This window comes from Capra hircus, chromosome 14 (genome assembly GCF_001704415.2).
Source record: "Capra hircus breed San Clemente chromosome 14, ASM170441v1, whole genome shotgun sequence".
Classification (NCBI taxonomy): Eukaryota; Metazoa; Chordata; class Mammalia; order Artiodactyla; family Bovidae; genus Capra; species Capra hircus.
Genome location: NC_030821.1, coordinates 12,433,786 through 12,451,543, shown reverse-complemented (window position 1 = coordinate 12,451,543; position 17,758 = coordinate 12,433,786). Strand labels below are relative to the sequence as shown.

Genomic DNA, 17,758 nt, shown 5'->3' with positions numbered 1-17,758 from the left:
GCTTCTAATTGGCTTTGGTCCAAGGGAGAAACAGAGATCAGAGTGTGGGAGAAAAGAGACTGCTGGATGCATGTTCCCTAGCTCTCTCCTGAAGCGAGGGAAAGCTGAAGTTTTTTTTTCAGAAGTTGGGTTCCTCCAGATCAGTATTTCTCAAACTATCAGCGGTGAATGATCTTTTAAAGAAATCACCACCCACAACTGGTCAACAACTGAAAAAAAAAATTACTAAAAAAGAGAAATTAAAAAGCCCCAAAGATATACACAATATAAACCCTGGGTTTTATATTATTTGATTTGACAAATGTAACATTGGTCTGTTACATTGTTATGCGTGTGTGTGTGTGTGTGTGTGTGTGTGCGCGTGAGCTAAATCGCTGTAATCAGATCTGACTCTTTAAGACTCTATGGGCTGTAACCCGCCAACCAGGCTCCTTTGTGGGGATCTCCAGCCAAGAATACTGGAGCGGTTGTCATACCCTCCTCCAGGGATCCAACGTCTCCTGCATTGGTGGGCAGGTTTTTTTTAACCACTAGTGTCACCTGGGAAGCTTCTATTAATATACTTACCTCCTCGGATGGTAACAATATTAATAGTTTGTAGACTGCTCGCCTCAAGTTTATGACTACAGCCCTGAAAAGTCTCTTTCCCTTGCTTCCTTAGCCCTGGGGCTGTAATTACATCTCAGGGCTGCTTGCCCATGAGTGTTTTACCCTTGATTCTGCTTATACCTGTGTAAATAGTTCATTCATTAAAATCCTTTTTTCTTTTTTTGCTTTATGGAGCCATAATACATTCAATAAACTGGATATATTTAAAGTGTGTAATTTATTGAATTTTTTGGCCACTCTATTTACTTATTTTAACTTTTAATTCTGTACTGGAGTGTAGTTGATTAGCAGTGTTGTGATAGTTTCAGGGGTACAGCAAAGTGATTCACTGATAAATTCACATGTATCTATTCTTTTTAAAATTCTTCTCCCATTTAGGTTGTTACATCATATTGAACAGAGTTCCCTGTGCTATACATTAGGTCTTTGTTTAAAAACAAAATGGATAACCATTGGACTGTAGCCCACCAGGCTCCTCTGTCCATGGGATTCTCCAGGCAAGAATACTGGAGTGAGTTGCCACGCCCTTCTCCAGGGGACCTTCCTGACCTAGGGACTGAACCCAGGTCTTCAGTATTGCAGGCAGATTCTCTACCATTTGAGCTACCTGGGAAGCCCATTATTTTATTGTTATTATCTAAACTTTTTATTTTGTATTGGAGTACAGCTGATTAACAAACACTGTTGTGATAGATTCAGGTGAACAGTGAAGGGACTTAGCCATACATACATATGTATCCATTCTCCCGCAAACTTCCCTCCCATCCAGACTGCCACATAACATTGAGCAGAGTTCCAACGGTAGGTCCCTGTTGGTAATCCATTTTAAATATAGCCACTGTATATATGTCCATCCCAACCCTTAACTATCCCTTCTCCCTATCCTTCCCCTCCCCCTACCCCCGGTAACCACAAGTTCCTTCTCTAAGTCTGTGAGTCTGTCTTGTAAGTAAATTCATTTGTATTTCTTTTTAGATTCCGCTTATAAGCGGTATCATATTGTCTGACTTACTTTACTCAGTATGACCATCTCTAGGTCCGTCCATGTTTCTGTACAATTTACTAATTTTTGACAATGTACACTGTGCAGCTATCACCACAATCCATGTAATGATCATATTCATTACCCAAAGGTTTCAAACATTCTTTACCTTTTCAGTTTATTACTAAACATCCATGAACTAATCTTTTGAATGTTCCGTCTCTTTCCAAAACCCTGGCCTCAGGTCTCAAGAACTCGTGTAATATACCATACTCTACAGGTTTATAAAGTCATCTTTCTAATATTCCTTATTTCTACAACTCTATTAGGAATTCATTGAAGGTCATGACCATGTTTTATTTTGCTGCATATGTCCTACCAAATTCAGAAGAACACTTTTAGAGAAGTTATTTAAATTTAGAATTGTTTGATTGCAAGAAACAGAGACCCACTTAAGCTATTTAAATTCAAGGGGATTACAGATTACTACACATGGCTGGTCCTCCCTCAGTGAACCTGCTTCTGGACTCAAAGCAGCTCTAGGACCTCAGCAGAGTGAATCAACTCTCACTCTAGTTTAGTCCTTTGTCATGAACTTGACTCAGTGCCACTCCATGAGTCTGAGCCCTTCTGTCGACTACTAACTGGGAGTTACACTCAAGTCTCTCACCTTTGGAGTCAGGCCACGTAAGTCAGAGGTTGCTGCCAACTGATGACTCCCCACAACCCACCTCATGCCTAGTGACTATCCTTGGCCAAGTCAGCTGGAGCTCGGAGAACAGGTTACAGCCACTGCACAATCCGAGGAAGATTTAGATAGGGGTGGAATCTCTGATGTGGAAACATGAGTGGCTCCAGGGAGAGAAAGAGAGAGAAGGAGAAAGGGAAGAGGGGAGGGAGAGAGGAATCTAAGTAACACTGGCTCATTGATTAACATAAAGTTCTTACATAAAAGCAAGTTTCCAGCCAAGTCAATTCATTCAAACAATCATCTTCAAATTCACCTCACATTGTGCTTATGCCCTCGCTTAATTGCTAAAAGAAACAGCAGCCCATAAGGCTGATGTCCTTTTAATAAATGGACATTTAATAATCATGCCCATTATTTCTGTACTTTTTACAGAAATAATGAAAGATGTTAAGGTTCTAGTTCAGGATGACGACTTACAATCATAGGGTCCTGAACTCAACTCCTCCCACAAACACATCAAATCTAGAGCTTCATATAGAACAAATTCCTCTGAAATAAACCTAAAGTTGTCAAGAGCAAGTTTGGATTAAACTGCAATGGCTGGTGAGTGAAGTGAAAGTCGCTCAGTTGTGTCCGACTCTTTGCAACTCCAAGGACTACACAGACCATGGAATTCTCCAGGCCAGAATGCTGGAGCGGATAGTCTTTCCCTTCTCCAGGGGACCCAACCCAGGAATCCAACCAGGGTCTCCTGCATTGCAGGCAGATTCTTTACCAACTGAGCTGTCGGGGAAGCCCTGATAAGTAGTTAAGTTTGAAGGTTAGAGAAGTTTCTTTTCTACATATACCTCACAGCTTCTAACACGCATAGTAAAGCTATAAGAGGGGACTAGGGCATACAGAATTTCCCAAATTCTTTTTGATCACAGGAATCTTGTTCCATGGAGCTTCTTGAGGAAACATGCTTTGAGAGATTTTGGATTTGCTAAATACAGTAGAGCAATTACAAAAAAGGAAAAAAAAAAAAGTGCCGTATGTAAGGCTTATGGTCTACACAATGCCAGCTCTGTGCAACTGAACCACAGAGTTTTGGCTATTTGCCTGTTTTCAGAATAGACAGGATCCCAGAATGTTATGCCTTCATGGGTCGGAAAAGCATCGGAGAATAGCTGGGGTCACTGAATCTTTCTGAACAACAGGCACAATTGGGTGTGCTTATTTGGAGATAGTTTGTGTAGGTAGCAGTTTGCAATCCATGCTTCTCAAATCTTTAGGTAATCGCCAGAGCACATTTTGAGAAATGAGGTGGAAGTTTCACAGCAAGCCCTCGGCAGTAGGGAATTATCATGATAAAGTCTCGTGGAGAAAGGGCAGCAGCTGTTCCTTTTAATCAGGGTGCCCAGAGAGGGAGGAAAATGAAGGCCTTTTGTGTTTCCACTGGCGGACGGATGTTGTGCAGTTGGCAGTTTGCCAGACTGCCAAACTGGTTGTTCTCCACATCCTTGATCTCTGGAGAGGCTGAAAAGCTTTGACAGTTCACTCCAATTCTCCCCCTGCTCTGTGTACTGATATGCATGTCCAAAACCTTGGAAAAGAGCTCCTCTGTTACCAAACATGCCCTTGTGGGCTGCCTGGCTCTCTCCCACCATCTCTGTCTTTTTGTCACGTCGTCCCTGGCAGGCGTTCAGATTCGCATAAATTGCTTTTTACGTTAGAGGCAATTCCTGTTTTCCTTCAGATGGCTCTTTTCACAGCAGGGTGGTGAAAATCAAAGAAGGAAAGACACTGTGGCGTGTCAAACAAAAATAGCTGTTGTGGGCTATTTACAGGTAGAAACCAGACAAGTTTCTAAATCTGATAACCAAAAGAGATAAAAAATGAAAGAAAAAGAAAAGTACAATCTGAGCATTTGATATATAAAACAGGCATAATATATAATTTTATGTGTGATTTGAAATAGAGAAAAAAAAATCAATTCATTCAATAAACATGTTTGAGTACTCAGGGTATTATCACTACCTTGGAAGACGCTCATAGGCTAAAAGGAGGACACTAACCTATGAAGAAATAAAGGCTAAAGCTGGTTGGGATCTAGAACTTAGTCTGTTGAATATACTCCAAAGTACAGATTAAAAAAAATCAAGTCTGAGGAGTGGGGGAGCTGTGTGGCACATCGTTGTCTCTGCTAAACCCTAAATCCCAATCCTTTCCTCCTCTACCTTCCCCTTGGCAACCACAACTCTTTTCTCTATATCAGGGAGTCTGTTTTTTTTTTTTTTTTGTAGATATATTGATTTGTGTCATATTTTAGATTCCACATATAAGTGATACGGTATTTTTCTTTCTGACTTACTCAGTGTGACAATTCTTAGGTCCAGCCATGTTTTTGCAAATGGCATCATTTCACTCTTTTTTATGGATGAGTGACATTCCATACTGGGCTTCCGTGGTGGCTCAGTGGCAAAGAACCTGCCCGCCAATGTAGGAGACACAGGTTTAATCCATGGATCGGTAAGATCCTCTCATTACTCTTGCCTTGGAAACCCCATGGACAGAGGAGCCTGGCAGGCTACAGTCCATGGGGTTGCAAAAACAGTCAGATACGACTTAGAAACTAAACAATATTCCACCTGTTTGTTGGACATAGCACTGCTATGAACATAGGGGTGCGTGTATCTTTTTGCATCGTATTAGTTTTGTCTGGGTATATGCCCAGGAGTGGGATTCCCGGATCATATGGCAACTTTATTTTTAGTTTTTTGAGGAACCTCCATCCTGTTTTCCACAGTGGCTACACTAATTTACATTCCCACGAACAGTGTAATAGGATTCTCTTTTCTCCATACCCTCTCCAGCATTTGTTACTTGTAGACTTCTTAATCACGGCCATTGTGACTGTTGTGAAGTGGTACCTCATTGTAGTTTTGATTTCTATTCCTTTAAAAGTTAGTGCTGTTGAGCATCTTTTCATTTCTGACTCAGTTCTATTCCATTGGTCTATATGTTTATCCTTATGCCATTACCACATTTATAATTACTCTAGTTTTGCAGTAAGTTTTAAAATAAGGAAGTGAATATCCTCAAAATTGGCTCTTTTTTCCAAAGACTGTTTTGTCTATTTGGTACCCCTTGCAATTCCATATGAATCTGAGGAGCAGATTTTCCACTTCAGGAGAAAAAAGCCTGTTAGACTTTGATAGGGATTGCATTGAATTTCTAGATTGCTTTGGGTAATGTCATCTTAACAATATTAAGTCTTCCAATCCATGAACACGGGATGTTTTTCCAGTTATTTAAGTCTTCTTTAATTTTTTCAGCAATATTCTGTATCTTCCATCGTACAAGCTAGTCACCTCATTGGTAAAATTCATTTGTTAGGTATTTCATTCTTTTAGATGCTATTGTAACTGTACACAGGTTTTTGAAAGTCATATTGAGGAGGTCATATTGAAAGTAGAGGAAAACATGTAAGCAAGGGCACAGAGATGTAAAACACCTTTGGATTAAGGGAGCCATATCTAGATGGGAATTGTTGAATCATCAAAGCCGGACAAGGTGAAAGAGTGAGTGAGGAAAACTGAATTTGGGATCCTTCACACTGTGAGAAGTGATGGATAGCCAATCAGGGATTCTGGGCTCTCCCAGAAGTCTGGCTAATATATCTCACTGTTTTGACCTCCTATATATCTTTCATGCTCTCTCAGTTGTAGCTGATGATCACACCGAGACAGTAAAAATCATAAAAAAGGAACTCTCTTGCTTCCCCATACTAAACTATTACTCCCATCTGTTGTGAACCCATGGACTCCTTTTTGCCCCTGGTTCCCAGGGAGCAGGTATCCTATTAATAACAAAGGTTGCTTTCTACTTGGCTACCAGATACCATCCCTCCCATCCATGCAATACATTGTCCCCTCTCTCTTCACCATCAATGTTTCTCCACTGCTTCATATTATACTCCATCCTAAAAATACTCTTTGATTCCGTTTCCCTCCAACAATTACCTCATTTCTTTGTCCTATGAAACAAAAGTTCTCAAAAGAGTTGTTTATACCATTTTTTTAACACTCCTTAATTCGTATTCATCTTGAAAATTTTTATTTTTTATTAGGAAATAAGTTCTATTTCTTGGTCATCAATTTCCCCTCCCTGGAGGCAAAAATAATTATGTTTCTTGCATAATTATTTCAGAGATAATCTATAAATTCAAATACACACAGTGGTATATTCCTGCAACACAAAGATGGAAACATAAGGTAACAATGGACTTTAATTAATAACAATGTATCAATACTGGCTTATCGATTGTAATCAATGTACAGTCCTGGGAATTCCCTGGTGGTCCAGTGTATCCAGTGTTTAGGACTCAGCACTTTCACTGCTGTGGTGTCCTGGTTAGTGACAGGGGAATCCTTGATTAGTGAGAAGGTGATATATAGAGATAGGAACTCTCCAGGTAAGAATACTGGAGTGGGTAGCCATTCCCTTCTCCAGGGGATCTTTACAACCGAGGGAACGAACCCAGGTCTCCCGCATTGCAGGTGGATTCTTTACCGTCTGAGCCACCAGGGAAGCCCATAGATAGGAACTCTGTACTGCCTACTCAATTTCCCATAAAAGTAAGGCTGTTATAAAAAATAATTTATTATTATTAGGCCATATTGCTTGTGGGATTTTAGTTTTTCAACCAGGGATTGAATCCACATCCTTGTTGTGAAAGTGTGGAGTCCTAACCACTGGACAGCCAGACAATTCGCCAGATATTATTATATTTTTTTATCACATTACTCTTAGGTCAAAAAGAGAATTAAAGTTAAGAAAACCAGACTATGTAAAAAATACCAATAATAAAACCATTATAAGGTATTAATATACTCAGTTCAGTTTAGTCACTCAGTCGTGTCTGACTCTTTGTGACCCCATGGACTGCAGCACACCAGGCTTCCTTGTCCATCACCAACCCCTGGAGCTAACTCAAACTCATATCCATCGAGTTGGTGATGCTGTCCAACCATTTTAACATCTGTCATCCCTTCTCCTGCCTTCAATCTTTCCCAGCATGAGGGTCTTTTTCAATGAGTCAGCTCTTCTCATCAGGTGGCCAAAGTACTGGAGTTTCAGCTTCAGTATCAGTCCTTCCAATGAATATTTGGGACTGATCTCCTTCAGAATGGACTGGTTGGATCTCCTTGCAGTCCAAGGGACTCTCAAGAGTCTTCTCCAACATCACCATTCAAAAGCATCAATTCTTCAGTGCTCAGCTTTCTTTGGTCCAATTCTCACATCCATACATGACTACTGGAAAAGCCATAGCTTTGAGTAGATGGATTTTGTCAGCAAAGTAATTAATATATTAGTGAAAGTGAAGTTGCTCAGTCTTGTCCGACTCTTTGCGACTCCATGGACTGTAGCTTACCAGTCTCCTCAGTCCTTGGAATTTTCCAGGCAAGAATAATGGAGTGGGTAGCCATTTCCTTCTCCAGGGGATCTTCCCAACCCAGGGATTGAACCCGGGTATCCTGCATTGCAGGTAGACGCTTTACCGTCTTAGCCACAGGGAAGCCCAATTAATATATTAGTTGCAGTTAAAGCAGAGCTTAGGAGGGGTTGATGGACATATAAAAGTAATACATATAAATGCAACAATTGACTCTCTGAAAGAAACAAATAGTAAAAGAGATAAACTGTTAGCTAACGGCGGAAACTGGATGGCTGAGGAAGGGAGTGGATAGGAGATTTACTTTAAAAACTTAAAAAAATAATTTCTTGTTAAATATTTCAGACACATCAAAAAACACCAGCCTAAAAAATTAAATATCAAAGCTGATGAAGCTCATCAATTACATCTCTCTGTGGTTCACTGCTATCTTGAAATTTTAGTGTTTATCATTCCAGTGCTTTTCTTTTTAATTTTATAACATATATATGCTCCTAAAAATTTGTTATATGTTTAGAACTATTTAAATGCTGTATACTTTTCTACATGTGAATGGGTATTTGCTTAACCATTTTTTAGATTATCCATGTTAGTACACTCCAAGGAGCAGTGGCTGCCTGGGTGCAGGAGGGCCTAGAGGAGCCATCCCACGTTGAAGGTCAGGAAGGGCGGCGGTGAGGAGACACCCCTCATCCAAGGTAAGGAGCAGCGGCTGTGCTTTGCTGGAGCAGCTGTGAAGAGATACCCCATGCCCAAGGTAAGACAAACCCAAGTAAGATGGTAGGTGTTGCAAGAGGGCATCAGAGGGCAGACACACTGAAACCACACTCACAGAAAACTAGTCAATCTAATCACACTAAGACCACAGCCTTGTCTAGCTCAATGAAACTAACCCATGCCCGTAGGGTAACACAAGACGGGCAGGTCATGGTGGAGAGGTCTAACAGAACGTGGTCCACTGGAGAAGGGAATGGCAAGCCACTTCAGTATTCTTGCCTTGAGAACCCTATGAACAGTATGAAAAGCCAAAATGATAGGAAACTGAAAGAGGAACTCCCCAGGTCAGTAGGTACCCAATATGCTACTGGAGATCAGTGGAGAAATAACTCCAGAAAGAATGAAGGGATGGAGCCAAAGCAAAAACAATACCCAGATGTGGATGTGACTGGTGATAGAAGCAAGGCCCGATGCTGTAAAGAGCAATATTGCATAGGAAACTGGAATGTCAGGTCCATGAATCAAGGCAAATTGGAAGTGGTCAAACAAGAGATGGCAAGAGTGAACGTCGACATTCTAGGAGTCAGCGGACTAAAATGGACTGGAATGGGTGAATTTAACTCAGATGACCATTATATCTACTACTGCAGGCAGGAATCCCTCAGAAGAAATGGAGTAGCCATCATGGTCAACAAAAGAGTCCAAAATGCAGTACTTGGATGCAATCTCAAAAATGACAGAATGATCTCTGTTCGTCTCCAAGGCAAACCATTCAATATCACAGTTATCCAGGTTTATGCCCCAACCATTAATGCTGAAGAAGCTGAATGGTTCTATGAAGACCTACAAGACCTGTTAGAACTAACACCCAAAAAAGATGTCCTTTTCATTATAGGGGACTGGAATGCAAAAGTAGGAAGTCAAGAAACACCTGGAGTAACAGGCAAATTTGGCCTTGGAATGCAGAATGAAGCAGGGTAAAGACTAATAGAATTTTGCCAAGAAAATGCACTGGTCATAGCAAACACCCTCTTCCAACAACACAAGAGAAGACTCTACACATAGACATCACAGATAGTCAACACTGAAATCAGATTGATTATATTCTTTGCAGCCAAAGATGGAGAAGCTCTATACAGTCAACAAAAACAAGACCAGGAGCTGACTGTGGCTCAGATCATGAACTCCTTATTACCAAATTCAGACTCAAATTTAAGAAAGTAGGGAAAACCACTAGACCATTCAGGTATGATCTAAATAAAATCCCTTATGATTATACAGTGGAAGTGAAAAATAGATTTAAGGGCCTAGATCTAATAGATAGAGTGCCTGATGAACTATGGAATGAGGTTCGTGACATTGTACAGGAGACAGGGATCAAGACCATCCCCATGGAAAAGAAATGCAAAAAAGCAAAATGGTTGTCTGGGGAGGCCTTACAAATAGCTGTGAAAAGAAGAGAAGTGAAAAGCAAAGGAGAAAAGGAAAGATATAAGCATCTGAATGCAGAGTTCCAGAGAGTAGCAAGAAGAGATAAGAAAGCCTTCTTCAGTGATCAATGCAAAGAAATAGAGGAAAACAACAGAATGGGAAAGACTAGAGATCTCTTCAAGAAAATTAGAGATACCAAGGGAATATTTCATGCAAAGATGGGCTCGATAAAGGACAGAAATGGTATGGACCTAACAGAAGCAGGAGATATTAAGAAGAGGTGACAAGAATACACGGAAGAACTGTACAAAAAAGATTTTCACGACCCGGATAATCACGATGGTGTGATCACTCATCTAGAGCCAGACATCCTGGAATGTGAAGTCAAGTGGGCCTAAGAAAGCATCACTACGAACAGCTAGTGGAGGTGATGGCATTCCAGTTGAGCTATTTCAAATCCTGAAAGATGATGCTGTGAAAGTGCTGCACTCAATATGCCAACAAATTTGGAAAACTCAGCAGTGGCCACAAGACTGGGAAAGGTCAGTTTTCATTCCAATCCCAAAGAAAGGCAATGCCAAAGAATGCTCAGACTACCGCACAATTGCACTCATCTCACATGCTAGTAAGGTAATGCTCAAAATTCTCCAAGCCAGGCTTCAGCAATACATGAACCGTGAACTTCCTGATGTTCAAGCTGGTTTTAGAAAAGGCAGAGGAACCAGAGATCAAATTGCCAACATCCGCTGGATCATGGAAAAAGCAAGAGAGTTCCAGAAAAACATCTACTTCTGCTTTATTGACTACGCCGAAGCCTTTGACTGTGTGGATCACAATAAACTGTGGAAAATTCTGAGAGAGATGGGAATACCAGACTACCTAACCTGCCTCTTGAGAAATCTGTATGCAGGTCAGGAAGCAACAGTTAGAACTGGACATGGAACAACAGACTGGTTCCAAATAGGAAAAGGAGTACATCAAGGCTGTATATTGTCACCCTGCTTATTTAACTTCTATGCAGAGTACATCATGAGAAACGCTGGACTGGAAGAAACACAAGCTGGAATCAAGATTGCTGGGAGAAATATCAATAACCTCAGATATGCAGATGACACCACCCTATGCAGAAAGTGAAGAGGAACTCAAAAGCCTCTTGATGAAAGTGAAAGAGGAGAGTGAAAAGTTTGGCTTAAGGCTCAACATTCAGAAAACGAAGATCATGGCATCTGGTCCCATCACTTCATGGGAAATAGGTGGGGAAACAGTGGAAAAAGTGTCAGACTTTACTTTTTGGGGCTCCAAAATCACTGTAGATGGTGACTGCAGCCATGAAATTAAAAGATGCTTACTCTTTGGAAGAAAAGTTATGACCAACCTAGATAGCATATTCAAAAGCAGAGACATTACTTTGCCGACTAAGGTCCGTCTAGTCAAGGCTACGGTATTTCCAGTAGTCATGTATGGATATGAATGTTGGACTGTGAACAAGGCTGAGAACCGAAGAACTGATGCTTTTGAACTGTGGTGTTGGAGAAGACTCTTGAGAGTCCCTTGGACTGCAAGGAGATCCAACCAGTCCATTCTGAAGGAGATCAGCCCTGGGATTTCTTTGGAAGGAATGATGCTAAAGCTGAAGCTCTAGTACTTTGGCCACCTCATGTGAAGAGTTGATTCATTGGAAAAGACTCTGATGCTGGGAGGGATTGGGGGCAGGAGGAGAAGGGGACAACCGAGGATGAGATGGCTGGATGGCATCACTGACTCGCTGGCCGTGAGTCTGAGTGAACTCCGGGAGTTGGTGATGGACAGGAGGCCTGGCGTGCTGTGATTCATGGGGTCGCAACGAGTCAGACACGACTGAGTGACTGAACTGAACTGAACTGATGTTAGTACATAGAGCACTGGATATAGCATTAAATACAGCATTCTTTCTGGAGAAGGAAATGGCAAGCCACACCAGTATTGTTGCCTAGAGAATTCTGTGGACAGAGGAGCCTGGTGGGCTGCTGTCCATAGGGTTGCCCAGAGTTGGACACGGCTGAAGTGACTTAGTGTGCATGCATGCATTGGAGAAGGAAATGGCAACCCACTCCAGTATTCTTGCCTGGATAATCCCAGGGACGAGGAGCCTGGTGGGTTGCTGTCTATGGGTTCGCACAGAGTCGGACATGACTGAAGCGACTTAGCAGCAGCCCCATAGCATTCTTTGTGCTTTATATATCCCATGGCATAAATATAACAGAGTTTACTGATTTTTTTTCTTTTTGATTATTTCATATTAATGACAATTAAGTTTACAGTTTTTTAAAAGTAGAAAGTGTTGCCATGAATACTCTTGTATCTGTAGGTATTTCTCTGGGCACATGTGCAAGAAGTTTCCTAAAAGTGGGGTGTGTGGGTATGCATGCTCAGTCTCCGACTCTGCCACGGATGGACTGCAGCCTACCAGGCTCCTCTGTCCATAGAATTTTTCCAGGCAAGAATACTGGAGTGGGTTGCCATTTCCTGTTCCAGAGGATCTTCCTGACCCAGGGGTCTAACCGGAGTCTCTGGCGTTTCCTCTGTTGACAGGTGGATTCTTTACCACTGAGCCACCTGGGAAACTAGAAGTGGGGTGCGTACGAGTGATTTTACTAAATAATTGCTAATTGCTCTATCCAGCACTGGCGCCACTGTAGACTACGAAACAGTTCCAGTCGCTGCAGTGTTCATCAACAGGGAGCCAGGGAGGCTTCCTTTTCACTCTACGTGGTAACCGCTCATGGCATTTCACGTTTCACAATTTTTTGAAATTTATTTTTTAACAAATTCCACAATAAGCCAGTGGATTAGGTATTATGATTGACAACGGACAGTCTTCCAGATGAGAAAACGAAAACAAAAAACCTCTTCGTTTTGAGACAGTTTCATCTTTAAAAAGCAAAATGCTTTAGTTCTCACCCGCGCTGACTGCACCTTGTTCCTGCCAGCGCTGGAAAAGTTACTTGCTGGCGGTTCACCGGGACCGGGTATACTGACTTGGCAGGGCTCCCTAACTTTCCTCCGCCTCTGTTAAGCCCGTTCGGCACTCGGCCACCCCGAGGCCGTCGTGGCTCTGAAACGCGGTGGGACGACGCGGTTTGGACCACCTGAGACCCCGTAGTACTCTCCCCGCCCACTCCTCCCCCCCCAACTCCTCACCCCCCCAACTCCTCACCGCCCCCCGCCCCAATCTCTCGGCGCGCAGAGAACGCTACCCACCGCCCCGAAGAAGGCTGGGCAGGCGACTTCCGGCAGCGCGACGCGTAGCGATAGGTCCAGGCTTCCGGCGCCAGCGCTCTGGTCACAGGAAGTACCGTCGTCTCTCCTTCTCCTCAGCCGCTGTCGCCGAGCTTGGAGAGCTGCCCCGGAAGTCCTCCCCCTTCCCCCGCCCGCGGCAAACATGGCGGTGGACTCGGCGATGGAGCTGCTATTTTTAGACACTTTCAAGCACCCGAGCGCCGAGGTACGTCTTCGCGACGTGATTCCGACCCTGTTTTTCGACTTGGGGACCCTTACAAAAAAAAAAAAAATCGTTAGGCGTGCCTCGACTTTTCCTTGTACCGATTGCCACTTTAATTCATCGCACACTGTCCTCTCAGCCTGGGTGTGGGCGCCGCGTCTGCGGAGGGTGGCGGGAGCTCCCCCACCCCCTCCTCATTTCCCTGAGTTGCTTGAGGCCCCGCGTCGTCTTTGGTTAAGTTGGCTGCTCTGCTTGGCTTTGCTTCCCCTCACCCTGCCACCAGTCCCCCCAGGTCCGCTGTGGGCCTTGAAAAGGATCCTGTCAGGTTTACTGCAAGTGGTGTTTCGAAAGGGGTCTCGGACAGCTTGTGTTTGACAGTAGTGTCGGTAACTCAGCGGGTCACGTTGGTTTTCTGGTTTCCAAATTCATGCTCCTAGGTCCCTTTTCTAACGGGAGTCATGCCACCCAGGTGTGACACTCATTCGGTTGAAGACTGCAGCGTTCTCCAGTTTGCTCTGAAACTTTAATAAGTACTTATCTCTTGGAAAGATTTCACACGTAAGGACAAGAAGTACTCACACAGAACGTCCCTTGCATGAATACTTGTGAAGAGGAGAGATTTGTAGTCAGACTGTAGAGGACAATTGTGTTGTCTTGAGGGGTGAGAGTGGGCTGTTGTAATCGTTCTGTATTAACTTGAGTGCCCTTGAATGTATGACTGGCTCTGCCATATGTAAATTGAATAGTTAACCAAAAGTTCCCGAAAACCGGCCAACAACGAACAGTAATGAAGTCCGTAGAGAAACTCCAGAGCTCACATTTCTCTTTCAATGTAGACGTAATTTAGAGAACTTTTTTACAGAATTGGGGTATAGTTGATTTACATTATTAGTTTCAAAAGTACAACATAGTGCTTTACAATTTTTATAGATTATATTGCATTTAGAGATATTATAAAGTATTGGCTGTATTCCCAGTGCTGTACAATATATCCTTGTGTGCGCTTCGCTGTATCTTACTCTGCGACCCCATGGATTATAGACCGCCAGGCTCCTCTGTCTGTGGGATTTTACCGGCAAGAATACTGGAGTGGATTGCCATTTTCTCCTCCAGGGGATCTTTCCCATTCAGGGATCAAACCTGCGTCGGCTGTGTCTCCTGTATTGGCAGTCGGATTCTTTTCCACTGCGGCCACCTGGGAAGCCCTTATCCTTGTAGCTTATTTATTCTATATGTAGAGTCGTTTGTGGACTTCCCAAGGGGCCTAGTGATAAAGAACCTGCCTGCCAATGCAGAAGACATAAGAGTCGCTTGGAGGAGGGCATGGCAACCCATTCCAGCAGTATTCTTGCCTGCAGAATCCCATGGGCAGAGGAGCCTGGCTGGCCACAGTCCACAGGGTTACAAAGAGTCGAACTCTGCTGAAGCGACTTAGCATGCCCACATGCACAGTCATTTGTACCTTGAGGGAAAGCTTTTATTTCTTCAGATAGAGATGGTAGTGGGTAGCAGATGTACTTTGGAACTTGATAAAATAAAATCTTTGACAACTTTGGTCTTACAGCATATCATGTGCTGTGTGTATGCTAAGTTGCCTCGGTCCTGTCCAACTCTTTGTGACCCTATAGACTGTAGCCTGTCAGGCTTCTCTGTCCATGAGACTCTCCAGGCAAGAATACCAGAGTGGGTTGCCAATGTCTTCGAGGGGATCTTCCTGACCCAGGAGTGGAAACTGTCTTTTATGTCTCCTGCATTGGCAGGTGGGCTCTTTACTACTAGTGCCACCTGGAAAGCCTCTTAGCATATCATGCTAACAGTGAATTGATAGTGGTCTTTCATTTCATGTGGGTCAAATAGCTCTGTTTGTTCAAAGACCATACGTCTCTGAATATGGTTCCAGCTATGCTTTAGAAAACTCACAGTAGAGGCAGTAGTTGGATAAGAACAAACCTATCATGAACATAGAAATAAAGAACAGTTAAAAATGAAAGAAAAGAGTATGATGAATTAGCTTAGTAGTGTTCTAGTTTGGGAAAGTTAGCATCCATTCACTTAAGATATATTTAGAAATGTAGTCTTCATTCATTCTTAAGCAAGCACTGAAGACCATGGAGAGGATAGGACTACCAGAAGGTAATAAATACCTTTTGGCAATGATTGAGGAAGACTTAGTAGAGATCGCATTTGAACTGAGTCTTGAAGGAGGAGTAGGGGTTTTGGGGGGTAGATGTTTGTCCTCAAGGAGTTTATAACTAGCATTGGAGATGAGACCCACAAAATTACGACTCAAGTTAAATAATGATGAGCACCTGAAGAGACAGAATGGAAATGCCTTGAGATTTCTTTCCTTTATTTCCAAAATAGCCATCAGTGTCTGGTATATTAGGACTCCAGCCAATATTTATTTAGATCCCTTTGATGGTACAAATAAAGGCTGTGTGATTTCAGGGGAGGGACAGATCACTTTCCGTTTGAGAGTATCAGGGAAGACTTCATCAAGGCACGTGGCATTTGAACTTGATCTTTGGTGGATTTGTTGGAGAGGATATGTTGCACAGTTGTAGATAGGAAAGAAGGGTATTCTGGAGTAGTCATTCCTTGGGGAAGGTATGCTGAAGTAGCAGTTTGTAGTGGCCCCTGATGGACAGTTTGAAGCCATATCATGGAGTTCCTTAAATGGTCAGCAAAGGGGCATGGGCTTTATTTTGTAAGAAATAATTAGTTTTTGAGCAGGAGAATGTTGTGATTAGTAAAATTAATTAGTCTAATTAATTAGTAAAATTAATTAGTACAATTAGACTTGTACATTAGTGGGCTTCCCAGGTGACTCAGTGGTAAAGAATCCGCCTGCAGTTCAGGTGACTTGGGTTCAATTGGAAAGATCCCCTGGAGAAGGAAATGGCAAACCACTCCAGTATTCTTGCTGGTAAAATCCCATGGACAGAGGAGCTTGGTGGGCTACAGTCTATGAGATCACAAAAGAGTTGGACACAGCTTCATGACTAAGCAACAGCAAGTACTTCAGTACATTGGTACATCAATCATGCCTAAAATGGTTCAGAATAATCAGAGGTGGCAAATCAAGAAGAAAAAGTGAGACATAATGAAAACTTGAGTTAATAGATTGCCAGTAATCATTGTTAGCATTTATTGAATGTTTATTTTGTGCAAGACTACTCCTTTGGTAATACAAATTTAAATACATTTAAAATTTAAATACAGTCCTTTTAAATACAGTATCTCTAATCCACCCATCCTTTTGAAAGATAATTGTCCCCATTTGATAGAAAGGAAACTGAGCATGAGACTTAGCAAAGTTAGGTGACTTTCCTAATGTGGCATAGCTGAATTAAGACATGCCAATGCACATTTCCTGACTCTAAAGCTGTGCAATGCTATGTCCCACTGGGACTAAGAAGGAAGGAATAGGTACATGATCAATTTTGGTTATAGAATTGACAGGATGGGAACTTCCCTGATGGTCCAGTTGTTAAGAATCCACCTTGCAATGCAGGGGATGAGCATTTGATCATTAGTCCAGTAACTAAGATCCCACATGCCTCGGTGCAACTAAGCCTGTGTGCCGAGACTACTGAGCCCGTGTGCTCTGGAGCCCTCATGTCACAGCTGGAGAGGCTATGCACTGCTGTGAGAGATCCTGAGAGCTGCAGCCAGGACTCAACACTGCCAAAATAAATAAATACGTAAATAAATATTAAAAAAAAAAAGAATTGCCAGGATTGCACCTCATCATGTAAGAGTAGCCAAAAATTCTCAATAACTGGAGAATTCTAGTTATAGAGAACTGGTGGAACTAGAGAATTGGTGGGCCTTGTTAGTCACAGAAAGACTTCAACACAGAAGTACTTCTTCCTTAGATAAATGTGGCTGAGTTGTGGAATCTAACTAGTCTGTTCTTCAGTTTCCTGTTACCTCTAGTCATAAACCTGTGATTTCCCACTGTCAACCTGTCTTCCTAGGTATATGTACTCTTCTGGATATTTTAAGTGCCTACTACTTCACTGTAATATTTTTGGCTTTAAAAACACAATTCAGTCAACTTTTATTAAGCACCTGTTAAACGTCTTTCTTTCATTATGCTAAGCACTGTGAAGATGGTGATTGCAGCCATGAAATTAAAAGACGCTTACTCCTTGGAAGGAAAGTTATGACCAACGTAGATAGCATATTAAAAAGCAGAGACATTACTTTGCCAACAAAGGTCCGTCTAGTCAAGGCTACAGTTTTTCCAGTATTCATGTATGGATGTGAGAGTTGGACTGTGAACAAGGCTGAGCGCCGAAGACTTGATGCTTTTGAACTGTGGTGTTGAAGAAGACTCTTGATAGTCCCTTGGACTCCAAGGAGGTCCAACCAGTCCATTCTAAAGGAGATCAGCCCTGGGTGTTC

The 17,758-nt window shown here is 42.4% G+C and overlaps 1 protein-coding gene across 2 annotated transcripts in view; it reads left to right on the top strand.

Annotated features, from left to right (window-relative positions):
* Positions 13,215–17,758, top strand: part of KIAA1429 (KIAA1429 ortholog) — a 60,450-nt gene continuing 55,906 nt past the window's right edge. For both annotated transcript variants that reach the window (XM_005689234.3, XM_005689233.3), the window contains exon 1: positions 13,215–13,351. In XM_005689234.3, the coding sequence (XP_005689291.1) occupies positions 13,289–13,351 (63 nt within the window). In that variant the 5' untranslated portion in view covers positions 13,215–13,288. The remainder of the gene's footprint in view (positions 13,352–17,758) is intronic.